The 13,422-nt window shown below is 37.3% G+C and overlaps 1 protein-coding gene across 1 annotated transcript in view; it reads left to right on the forward strand.

The window, feature by feature from the left end:
- Positions 1-242: 242 nt before the first annotated feature.
- ALDH1A1 (aldehyde dehydrogenase 1 family member A1) overlaps positions 243-13,422 on the forward strand; it is a 55,190-nt gene continuing 42,010 nt past the window's right edge. The window contains exon 1 of the mRNA XM_069576356.1: positions 243-560. Coding sequence (XP_069432457.1) covers positions 495-560 — 66 coding nt within the window. The 5' untranslated portion in view covers positions 243-494. The remainder of the gene's footprint in view (positions 561-13,422) is intronic.

Below are 13,422 nucleotides of genomic sequence, written 5' to 3' on the forward strand. Positions count from 1 at the left end.
ACACCTGGCCAGGGTCCTTGCCTCACTCGCCTCTGCAAAGCACAAGTGCCCTTTAAGATTCCTTTTCAATCCTTGAATTCTCTGACTCCAAGTCTGTCAGAACACAGAAAGTTTCACAGTAACATAAAAAGCACGAAAAGCCAAAAAAATAATAACTGGTCTTAGTGGCCAGAGCAGCTGTGCTTCCTACACTTATCACAGGTTTCGGCTTTGTAAATTAATTCGTCTGCAAATAGCGCCCTGACTCCGGACGCAGCTTCGATACTGGAGCACTGGTTTCTTAAGGATTTAAGTTTAAAGTCAAGGGCTTCCTGCTCTAGGTGTTACAAATAAGTAGTGTCGTTTTCTTTTTGCTCCGAGTTTGTTCATCCAATCATATCCCAGTATGCAAATAAACCTTAGCCCAAGCAGATAAAAAGGAACAAATAAAGCCAAGTGCTCTATCAGAACCAAATCGCTGAGCCTGTCACCTGTGTTCAGGAGCAGAACCAACAATGTCGTCCTCAGCCATGCCAGACGTACCTGCCCCACTCACCAATTTGCAGTTTAAATATACTAAGGTTAGTACAACTTCTGCTTGCTGCTTTGCCTCAGCTTTATAAAAACTACATTTATTTAAAGCACAAAAGGTCAATTTAAGTAAACTGGTGTAGAGAGCCCTTTGCAAATATAAAAATAAAAGGCTTGCAAAATGCAGGTCTGGGTTTAGTGTCTTGATCACATAATGAATTCTAAATCGTATCAGGCAACTTTTCAGAAATTTATTTCTTAAAATATTTCTAAGTAAAAGGAATGCTCTTCACTGTAATAGGTTCTTGTGCCAGGATTCAGTGGACTTTACTAAGCAGTTCTATTAACTTTAGGCAGAGCACCCAGCATGTATAAGAGAGGCAAATACTTACTAGGGAAACTTACTGGAAACAGGCAAACAAATGGAAAATTGGGTGTTTTTTTTTTTTTAAGGAAAATAGAGAGAGAGAGAAACAGAGTATAGTGAAGTAAAACAGAGCATACTGAAGTAACATGATTTTTATATATGTCAAATGAGTGTTAAAATTGAAAGACCTGAATCTGATAATTGGATGAAGGAAAACTCCAGTTACAAAAAACTACATGGTCCTTGCATTATTTAGCATATTTGGGAAAAGAAAGCCTTCTTATTTACTTCTTCAGCCAAATTTGTTGCCATTGGAGCCGGCATGTAATTGTTAGCTGATAAATATTTAGAGAAAAAAGAGCAGGAGCCAGACCCAGACTTAAAAATCCACAGTTAGGGAGAAGGAGGAAATGGATCCTATTTGAGTCAATCAAGAGTATCTCTGAACTTTGCCTGTTTCACACATTCCTGCTTTCTAGTCAGAGCCTAGAACTTTTAGAGAAACAAATAAACAAAACCAATCTAACCAAGATCATTTAAGAAATGAGATTTATGGTGTGATGCGGAAAGGAAAGTAAGGAAGGAACTATTCCCACTCAGGGAGAGCCACTTTGCTGTCTGATTAACCAAGGAAATTCCAAGAGCACTGTAAGTTTATGATAAAGTCCTGCTATTATTGTTTCCTTACTTGTAACCATGGATGGTTTTGAAATTCTAGTCTGTTAAATTTTCATTTTCATAAGCACAACAAATGAGGAAGTTGTTCAGCTGACTGGCTCTTTTCCTTAGAAAAGTGTCTGCAGAGATCAGATTGTGCCTTTAACATGATCGACCAACAGTTATAAAGTGTATTAAAGTATTATTTTTACAAGGTTTTATTAAAAGGGAAAATATTTTTTTGTCCATTTGATTTTATTCCAAATGGGAACATGAAAAATGCGATGAGACTATACCCTCCAAAGATTTTGCACTTGGCAAAAGCACGCCTAGCAGATAACAAGACTCCAGTTTTCCCAACTTTCTTACTGTTTGTCATTTGCAAGATATTTCAATCCAGAGTAAATACATTTAAAAATGCGTTCATTTTATAAAGATCAAAACCACTGGCAATGATTGAATTATCTATCCCCGTACTATTATAACACAGTTTTGTTTTGTTTTCCCCCATGATACTGGGAAGATATTTTGATAGTCTGAATGTCACATTTTCTGGTAGTCTGAATGTCACATCTTTTAAAAATTTGGTTTGCAAAAGTTTGAAGTCTTCCTTGTCTGTGAATTTCCAGCGAACTCTAACATGAAATATTCTTTCTACTGAACTAAGCTTCATTAAGTACTTATTAATTAAACATGTGAGAAACACTAGTGGGCAAATGAGATAGTCCTCAAAATATATATACAAACACAGATCTAGTGATTCTTTAACATATGAGATGATTTTAAGATTAATATCGCCTGTTCATTTAAAAGTCATTACACAAGAACACCCTCTAGGGAAACTAACTGACCTACGTGCTCAAAAGGAGGCAAGATTCCAAGCAGGAATTTGCTCTTGCATATAGGAACTTTTCTGGGTAAAAATACCCAATGCAAGCAAGTCAGTGAATTTCGATTGCTCACACATCTTCTCTATAAATCTGTTCTGCTCAGATAGCATTTTATTGTCTGATTTATTGGTTACAGCATTTTCACACTTGGGAGGACACCAGTTATGTATGTAATTAAATCTAAATGGGTGAGCTTTTTCAAATGCCTTTGCATTTTCTTTTTACTGTGCCTAACTGAAGAACTGTATTGGATTTGCACTTGCAAGAGGAGTTGGAAAAAGATGGTTATTAGCTAACTTTCCTGGTTGCAAACAAAATAAGCAAGGGACTTTATAGTGTCTGAGAAATTACCTTCTATAGCAAGCCCCTAAACTACGTTATTTTCCTTGCACTATTTTAGTGTTCATGTTTATTATCATTAGAATATGTTGGTTGTTGGGGCAAGGTGGCGGAAAGAGACAAGCAAGACTGAGTAACAGAAAACTATTGCAACTACGGTAGAAGAACTATACATGCTCTCAAGCTTGAGACTGCTTCTAGTCCAAACAAAAGATCCCATTGATGCATAACTTTTATGACTTTACAGTCTACTTTCTTTTTTAAGGTACATAAAACAGAGATTAGAGTTTAAGAAATACTTTATAAAATGATACCAAAGTTTTTGGAATTTAAAATCTCAGTAACATTAGTATAAATGCACTCAAACTCAGAGTCTGTCTCTATCCTCATATCCCCTCGCCCCTTTCCAATTCTAAACAAATTCTAAACAAAATCTCTGCCAGCTCTCTGCTCATCCTTTTAAAGGATGAGTTTCTTGGGAAATTGTGTGATCTTTGAGAAAACTACATTGCCTCTCTCTGCCTTGGTTTCCTTACATGTAAAATGGGAATTCTTAAGGTTGAAGAAACCATCACATGCATTTAACGCATATGAAGCCCTTGAAATAGGACCTGACACATGGGAAGTGATCGATTAACATTAGCCATCTTAGTCCAATTTATTTTCCTGAATTCCATCCAATTTTCCAGGACCTCCTTTTACTCAGCCTTTCCTAGATCTATTTCCCACAAGTGTTCTTCTCATTTCATTGTCATCCCCTAGCTTTTCTGTCACTCTTTCTTGCGCAGTCATGCCCCACCTGACAAGGATTTCATTGGAGCTAAGTTCCAAGGGTTTATCCTGGATTTCAGGGATCAAGAACTTTCTCTTACAGGATTTGGTATCTTTGTTTTCCATTCTCCCTTTACAACACTATTTTCTACCTTAAAGACAAATAGAAAATTCAGGAAGAAAGCTTTCTCAGACAGGAATCAAACCCCCAAATATTTAGTTGACTCTTAAATGTAACTCATTCAATAATGAATGACTTATTCATGCTAGAAAAGATCTTCACTGGCTAATGACATTTCACATACCCACACAGACACTCACAAACAGGAAATATCATAGTTAAGTTTCATTGTGTTTACTCTGTGCCAATGACTGTTTTAGTTATTTATGATGATTTTATTTACTCTTTACAATAACCCTATGAGGATGTTACTATTCCTGCTTTGTAGTTGAGAAGACTGAAGAATAGAGTGGCTAAGTAACTTTCCTTAAGTTACACAGCTAGTAAATGACAAAGCTAGACTTGGAATGCTGGCAGCTTCAGCCCTTACCCCAAGTGACTCGTCTAAGACCAGTATCACTACTTTGGGACACGGAGTTGCTGGCATCCCAGTCTATCTTTATTCTGACTTTCATTTGTTCATTCCTGATTACTAGAGGGGACATGCCTATGAGCCTTTCCAGCTGTTGCTCAGCTGTTTCCAGGCCAACAGGAGGAAGTTTGCCACCAATTTAGAAAAAGAGGAGAACAATAAGAAAGGTTGGAAACAAACAGACTTTCCAATTTGATTGAAAAGGTGGGGTTTGAGCTGGGAGAGGCCGTGATGCAGAAGACTATGACACAGGTGTGCTATTCCTGTGAGAACCGCATTTCTTCAACTCCTAGGGAATAATAAATTTTGCTTGGAGGAGGATATATTTCCCCAGTTTTCTGGTATTATTACTTAACCCATGTAGGTTAAAGATATGTTTTTGATAAAGAATGTTTATGAATCATTGAATACTATGTGCTAGGCACAATTTAAAGTGTGTGTGTGTGTGTGTGTGTGTGTGTGTGTTTCATCACTATCTCCCTTTAAATTCTTAAAACAAACAAGTTCAGGCCACATGCATTTCCAAATACCCCATTCTTTTCACTCGCTTCTCCTTTTTTCCCCTCCTCTCTCTCATTTTATATCCCTTTATTTACCAAATCATCGAGTTGTTCTCTGCTAGGTCTTATGATATCAGAAAGCAAGAATGATTCTTGCCTCATGGAGCTTGTATTCTTGGAATGGGTGGGAAGAAAACTAAAAAGAGGAAACTGAAAGCTGAAACAATATGAGGAGAAGAGCTTTCTTTGGATGAGGTGTCAGGGACAGCCTCTTTAGGAAGGAAGGGGACAGTTAAGGGAAGTCTGAGGGAGGCAGACATAAGGTGGCCATGGAATTGAGGAACCAAAGACCCAGAGTAGGAACACCTTCAGGGACGTCTGTGGACAAGGGCATGGTATATTCAGGGAACTATCCAAAGCCGACCATGGTTGGAATGAAGTGAGAAAGAGAGAGCATGGATAAGACTGGAGATGAGGCTGCTGCTAGACAGTCTGATGGGTTTCATTTGAGCAAACCACTGAGGGGTGCTTAAAACAGGACAGGACTTAGGTTCAAGACAAAGATGACTGTGCCGTGGCACTGCTTTCATTTGGGAGGTCGTTTAGCTTCCCTCTGACTGATGCAATATTTTGTGATGCTTGGCTCGGAAGCAGTTGAACAAATAGCGGGATGGCTGCAAGGTGAGGCAGCTTAACAAGATAAGTCCGGCTTCGATTTCCAGCTCTTCTACTTATTTAATGATATGACCTTGGCCAAGCTTCTAAGCTCCTTGAGTTTCAGTTCCCTTGTCTGTAAATTAGGAATAATAATGACTACCTTGGAAAGTGGCTGTGAGAATTAGGGTAATTTGTGGAAAGTGCCTGGCACTTAGTTATTAGCTCCTTGGTCCAGGCTCTTTTTAACCCTCTCCTTCCCAAGATGATTCCTAGAATTCTAAAAATTTTCAGTTGCCAATGTAAGCAAATCAAATGCTTGCACTGCATGTCACAGTTCAAAATTACATTCATCTGTTGGTCTCATTTGAAGTTCATAATGAGCTGCCAGGAAGGAGATAGGGAAGATGTCTCATTTTAAAGCTGAGGAACCTGAGCTTAGATAGCTTAAGTGACTTGTTCAAGGTCACACAGCTTTTAAGAGGCAAAGACAGAATGAGCTGAATCTTCTCATTTCAGATCGGATTCTTTTCCACGAGAGTTCATTTTTTTCCCTCAACACTGAAAATAGCAGTATTTAATATTTGAGTCTCATTAGATTGTCTCTAACAAGTGCTTTTGCCCCTGTTACTTAACTTGTATCATTCATTCTTTACTCTGACTGAGAGAATGGAAATTTGGATGATAAGAGAAGAGAGATGATTTGGACGTCAGATCCCTAAACAGGTGGACTAGTAGAAAGAAGATACTTCAGAGCAGTATAATCTCAAATTTAATTATGTGAATGACACTTACAGATCATGTTGAAATGCAAATTCCAATGCTATAGGTCTGAGGTGAGATCTGGTATTCTGGATTTCTAATAGACTTCTAGGATTTGTTGATGCTACTTAAAGCATGGTCTGTTGACCAGCAGCAATTGTCTAAAAGCATTGAGTCAGCCTTATAACTTTACCTACACAGTGGTCACCATTGAATTAGGGACCTGACGTCCTGTTTCTCCCAGAAAGTGGCTGTCACACTTTCTGGGAGAAATAGGAAAGTCCACTCACACCCAGCCAGGTCAGAAGTATTTATTTTCTCCTTCAGAAAGTGCCAAGTCCTGCAAGAACTAGATCATGGCCACAAGCCAGTGATGGAACCAACTTTGATTTTTTTCCTGGGATATAAACCTTCTTTAAGAATGTAATATTTAACTCATCTCTGAAGACTGTGTCTTGGCAAACTGTTTTGTTCTCAGATACCTGCCTAGCTTTAAGAAAATCTTATCAACAAAATCCTAAGGTAAATAGCACATCCCCTAAAAGAGGGTGTTATTCCCATTTCATAAGGGCTCTCAGAACAAGTGTTCACAGGGTTTCCTTAAACTGAACTTCACATGTTTGTCACTACTTGCCGGAATAAGGGGGTGGGGTGAGAAAAACTCCTGAGGAGTACGAGAAGTAACTCATTTGAAGAGCAACCCAAAGTTAGATTGAAAAGTGAAAGTGAAGTTGCTCAGTCGTGTCTGACTCTTTGTGACCCCATGGACTGTAGCCTACCAGGCTCCTCTGTCCGTGGGATTTTCCAGGCAATAGTACTGGAGTGGATTGCTGTTTCCTTCTCCAGGGGATCTTCCCAAGCCAAGGATTGAACCCGGGTCTCCTACATTGTAGACAGATGCTTTACCGTCTAAGCCACCAGGGAAGTCCAAAGTTAGTATCTCTAAAATGGTCTGGGTAATCTATGGGATGATATAACACAGATCAGCATAAAAGAACACTCCTGGGAATACTGGCATTGATAAAATGGCCATGCACTTGTCATAAAGTGGCAATTATCTAGCATAGAGTGGTGGTGGTTTGGGTATTCATGATGCTATTATAATTGTGGCCAAATGCGTTATATGTTTATTAGATTGAAGCAGCCATATTGAGCCCTGTTCCACAAAATATGGGCAATAATTACTTCATTATTAAACATTTAATTAAGAGCCACTGCTAATAAACATTTCAGAAAAGTAAATTTTTGTGTAAACTGGATTTCATCATAGTGATACATTTTGAGTATGTATGTGTGCGAGTGTGTAAGTGTGTGTGAGTCTGTCTGTCAGAAGTTCCCACAAATACCAGCATTGCTTGCAAGGTGTGTAAAATGTTGCTAATATTTGACTTTCTGATATTATAATATCTATACTTGATACCTTTATTGTAATGTTGGAATTATTAATGTGAATTTCTTGACTGGGCATTTGTATAAACATCGCACTTCTGAAAATTTTGTCTGAACAACTCTCTCCCTCACCCTGATTCCATTAACTGACCATTTCCGCTGCTCTCCGAATACTTTTTCAGAAGTCAAAGAAATGTAAATATCAAACAGCTGAATTATGCTCTACATTTGCCACTTTCTTTAGAAGGAAGGTATATATGCAAGCAATTATATTACTGGGTCTTAGTATTGTTAAGTATTAAATATTTACAGAACTTTCCAGTGCTTCTGCAGCTTACCTCTGATATAGGGTATACATAATGTATGGAAATTATTGATGAGTATTTTTGCCAGCTATGGGACAAAATGATGATGTGGCTCAAAACAGAAAAGCTTCAGCATCTTTTCTTTTTCCCTGATTGAGTTGAAAAGGATGAAAAGGCTCTTCCAAAGACAAGTAAGAAAAGAGTATACACTCATATTACTGAACTCAGACTGTAATATAAAACAGAAATGAAAAAGAAAAACTTTCTTTCTCCTACTTTTGTTTTGGCCACCCTCTCATTTTGTTTTCATTCTTTTGACTGCAGTTAAGCATTTTCCTCCCATCTGTTATTTCCTCCTTAATTTCCTTTTGGATTTTTTTTTTAACTTTGAGTCTCAACATTTTGCTTTGCAGCCTCAGGGTTTGGGTTAAAAATAATTGCCAGAAGATCTAGCTTTGATTCTTTTAAATGTTTAACACCCCACCTGACTTTTGCTTAGTCTCCCTCTCTTATTAGGTCGCATCTTGGTTCTTTCTCCCTGCCGTACTTCCCACCCTCTGGGTCTTTGGTACATTTTAGCTTCCTAATGCTGGGGAAAAGTTAACACATTTACAACGTGCATCAGTTCCTATACGTTTTCAGCTGTACCCATTACTCCACATAGCCGAGGCTCGGGATGTCAGGTTTGGAATTTCACACAGGTGACATAAAATAGAGAATCCCTTCAACCTTCCTCGCTCTTGGCATGACTTAAAAGAGATTCTCTGTGTGTTGAAAATGTGATCTGTTAAAATCTCTCTGCCACCAAGACAGCGCTGGCTTCTCTTACGGCATCCAGAGCTGCTGGCCCGGGTACAGTTCTGCATAGATCAGGTGAATTTGGGGCACCCCAAGAGACTTTTGGAGGGAGTCAGGGCTTCTCTTTTAAGCCAATGGGTTTCAAAATCTCAGCAGATAAGGCTAATAGGTTTTATTTGCCTATTAGACAAATCTAACTTCCTCTAAACCAGTCATATTTTGAGAAAAGTGCCTATTTATTTAGAATTGTAGCTTTATACCAAACACACTAAGATATAAGAACTTTTCCTCAGGAAAGGCTTTCTTTCATTCAAAATTATGACTTATTCTTGGACACTAAACTACATTCAAGAAACAGCCATTTTGTTTTTTTAAAATCAAAGTTTATATACTGTATCTCTTACAATCTGACATATCTAAAATTTAAAGAGTAAAAATCAATTATTAAGTTGCCTCAACATTTCCATTGATTGTTTTCCCAAATAAGAAGCACTTGAAGTTTAAGGGTATGCAGAGGCATCTATAATTTCCCATCAGTATTGTGAACTTGGAGTCTACTGCACATATATATTATTTAAAAGTATCCTGAGTCCAAACTTCATAATTAGAATATAGTTAATATAGTGGTTAAATAGGATCCAATAATTGTTTTTTACTTTTATAGCATGATCCCTTTCCCTTCAAACTTATTAAAGGCAAACAGCAAATGGAAAATGTTGTAATCAGGATAGATCATTTCAACAGACCTAAAATGGTTTCATAATCATTTTAATAAACATTTATTAACCTATACATCTCCATTTTATATAACTATAGGAAGGATGATTATTCAAAAACATTCAGCTACACAGTTGGCTGTAAGGCATATATAAACTGGATAAAATTAAAACAGAGAACAAGATGATCCAGATAGTCCTACCAATAAATTCTCCACAGCTAAGGGGAAGAAAAGGATGGTACAATGCCAGATTGTTTCATCTCATTATCTGTGCCAAATTTTGTTTTCATACTGAAAGGCTGCTGTTTGCGGGAGAATGTATATCATTGATAACTTAGAGACTATATTGATACATCACTCTTCTTTAAAGGCTTAAGACCTCATGCCTGGAATGTTAAAATGGTCTCTAGGCTAATCCCCTGGACTCTGTCTGTTGTTGTTGTTGTTGTTGTTTTTTAGTCACTAAGTCTATCTTGCCGGAAACTTTTGTGACCCTATGGACCGTGGTCCATGAGGCCTCTCTGTCCATGTGATTTCCCAGATAAGAATACTGGAGTGGGTTGTCATTTCCTTCTCCAGGGGATCCTCCCAGACCAGGCAGGGATCAAACCTGTGTCTCCCGCACTGGCAGGCAGATTCTTTACTATTGAGCCACCAGAGAGCCTGACTCTGTTTGCTCTACCTCAAATCCATTTTTGGTATCAGTATTTCTAAAACATCCATTTGATCCTGTCACTGTCTCATAACATCCAGGATAGAGTAACTTGGGTGTCAAGACCCATCACTAAGTTGTTTAATTTTCACTGTTGGAATTTATCTAAGATTTGTTTCCACTGGAATTCTCTGCTTGGGGCTGATCTCTTGACTGTGTTTCAAATATCCCAAGGGGGTTCCCTCTCTCTACTCCTTGGTTTCCTTCTTTCTACCACTTCAGTCCAAATTTTCAAGGTTGCATTCTTCCAGGCCATGCTCCTTTCTTCTATGAGTTTCTCTGTGCAACTTACTAATTAAAGCATTGCTTTGGTCATTGCATTCTACAATCTTCAATTCTTTACTGACTGATCATGATATAAATATACTCTCCTTTTAGATCACAGCCACTTGGAAGCAGGGCCATAGCTCACTAATCTTCCATGTCTCCCTATTACTAACAGTATTTCTCAGGCGTCTACTCATTATTTGACTAACACTTTTCTGATAAAACAAAAACGATGATTTTGTGTCATATGAGTATAAGCACAAATTCGAACAAAAATTAAGTTCACTGTGTTCCCCTATATTAAAGATGGAAACTGAATAATGCAGAGTAATTGCTGGTAATTTGAGATCATCTGCCACTGATCTCTTTAGTAGCCTGGAGGAGGATAGATAAACTTCTGTTCTTACTTTAATGTTCATTTACAAAATATTCACTGACTCTAATCTGAAAAGGTAGTTTTATGTACAGTTTAAATACAAGAGTCTGATAATGAAAATAGATGGTACATACATATTATAATGGTTCTTTCACCAAAGAGAATGTATGAAGGGATTAAAATAATTTGTAATACACTGGGATGACCCTGAGGGATGGGATGGGGAGGGAGATGAGAGGGGGGTTCAGGATGGGGAACACATGTACACTCAGGGCTGATTCATGTCAATGTATGGCAAAAACCACTACAATATTGTAAAGTAGTTAGCCTCCAATTAAAATAAATAATTTTTTAAAAAAGTAAGTTGTAATATATGAGAGCATATTATTGAAAAGCTGAAACCACAAATTATCAGTGTAAGAGGACTTAGGTGGGAGATGAAAAGCTTCACCACAGGTTTAACAAAATATAATACATTCTGTACCTTCTTTTTATTAGAGTTTTGGTGAAATTGCACTGTGGAAGGGTAGAATTCTGGGCATATTTCTGACAGGGGGAGACTTTGTGCTCTCTTAGTTTAGAGATATAAAATTGGAGGAGGTCATACTATCTTTAGAGCAGAGAAAATGCAGAATTAGAAATTTGCAAGGCTGGCTAAAGAATCTAGGACAAATAATATGTTGTCTTTAGTTTTTGTTTGTTAGCTGATGAGCTGATGTGTAGATAGCTAGCTTTAACTCAAAACAAAACATAATAAGTAATTTATTAGTAGGAGATTCAAATGCTATGTTAGGAAAGAGGGAAAAAAGAGGTTAAATCCAACTGGACCAACTAGTGAAATCCTCAGGAGGAAATGACGTTTTAAAAGAGCTTGAAGTATGAGGAGAAGAAAATAATGAAACTCCAGTCTGAGAAACAGAGTAGAATGAGGCTGAAACAAAAGGGAAAGAGTGGGATAAAAGGTTGGAAAATGATCTTGGGGCCAAGTGGTGAGACACCTCAAACACCATGCTGAGGAGTTTGAGAAGGGAGAACAACATACATATTCTGAGAAGGTGACACAATTTGAACTGCTTTTTCTTAGGAAGATTAGAATAAGATGAAAAATCAATTAGGCAGAGATAGGGGGCAGGGAGAACAGGGAAAGGTTTTTTATGTCTTTTTTTAAGCAGCAGCAGCAGAGTTAGTGAGTGAGTGAAAGTCGTTCAGTCGTGTCCTACTCTTTGTGACCCCATGGACTATCCAGTCCATGGAATTCTCCAGGCCAGAATACTGGAGAGGGTAGACTTTCCCTTCTTCAGGTAGCAGAGAACACAGTGTTAAAAACAGATGAGTAGGGGTTCTGTGTGTCTTTAACAGAAGAGGGAAGGGGTGTGCATGTGTGTGTGTGTGTGTGTGTGTGTGTGTGAGAGAGAGAGAGAGAGAGAGAGAGAGAATGCAAGAACAAGTTTTAGAATCTTAGTTTGAAGTGAGAGCAGTGTAAAGCTAGAAATGACAATGAGCTGAACTTGGGACACTTTGATTAAGGTGCTTCCCAGTGATCTCTTGGGGGAAAAATAGGACTAAAGACATAGGAAAGAAAACACTGTAAACTTGAAGAATATGAACTGTAAAGTCTATAATACCTTCAGGGAAAAAAAGATAATATATAGTGAAGGACTCTTTATCAAACATACCAAAATTTACACATTCAGCCTAGTATTCGTTTCTTTCAAAGCAGTCAGTTTTAGGTATCTAGACTTGTTTCAACTATTTGTACAAGATTAAGATTTGTTGTTAGGCCCAAAAAGGAAGAATTTCACTTCAAATTTGCCTTTAGAACTTAGAATAAATTATTTTTAATATCTTTGTTATCAAAAGATAATAAATGTTTATCCTTTGAAAGTAGATTTTATTTTCACAAGTAGGCTAAAATCATTTAAACTTCATCTAGGGTATAAAGTGGGTAAGCAATCAGAGCCCGGCTTTTATGCACAATTAAGCTGTGACTATAAGTTGATGGTATTTTCTTGTTCATCATAAATTTCCTCTAACCTTTCTTAGTATATAAAGATAAATTTCATTGAATATTTAAATCTTATGTTTACAATAATGATATAACAGTTTTTATTTCTCCCTCAGCCATCTTTTAAAAATGAATTTTATCATTAAATAAAATATTGTAAATAAAAAAAAATAATAGCTACAATGCTGATTCACTCCAAAAGATGTTGAGCAAGTCAGTAGTTGTAATATAAATTTATTTTTCTTTAAGTTCAACTAAGAAGTTTATATTTTTTTCATAGAGGCTAATAGGAATTTTATGGTCTTCGTCTGTATTATATTACCCTATCAGAGAAACAAGGATTTTCTCGATACTTCTATCTTTCTCAAACTTCCATATTCGTGTCTTTGGACATCTAGTCTCTTTAGCTGAACTGCTTTGCTTCCCCTTTAATTTACTCATGTCCACATCTTTTTCCTGTCAGTTCCAGGCTAGCGCTACAATTCTTTGGAACTCCTCCAAATACATAGGTTACATTGGCATGAATAGGCAAATAAGGAGACATATCCTTCCTCTTGTTTTTTTAGCAAGTCAAAATATCAAAGTGGACACATGTGCAGAATATTATAGATTCTACCCATATGTAACTACTGGATTCTCGGTTCTTTGATTCAATTTCAAGTTATTTAGTTAAGAGTTCTTCACTGAGGTTAAGATCACTTGAGGGCTGGGATTGTGCTGAACACTTTGACTGGGATTTTTTTTGTTCTGAGGATAAATCAGAGAAACAGACACATACTGTCCTTGACCTTATCTTAACTTACAGCTTA

This window comes from Ovis canadensis, chromosome 2 (assembly GCF_042477335.2).
Source record: "Ovis canadensis isolate MfBH-ARS-UI-01 breed Bighorn chromosome 2, ARS-UI_OviCan_v2, whole genome shotgun sequence".
Classification (NCBI taxonomy): Eukaryota; Metazoa; Chordata; class Mammalia; order Artiodactyla; family Bovidae; genus Ovis; species Ovis canadensis.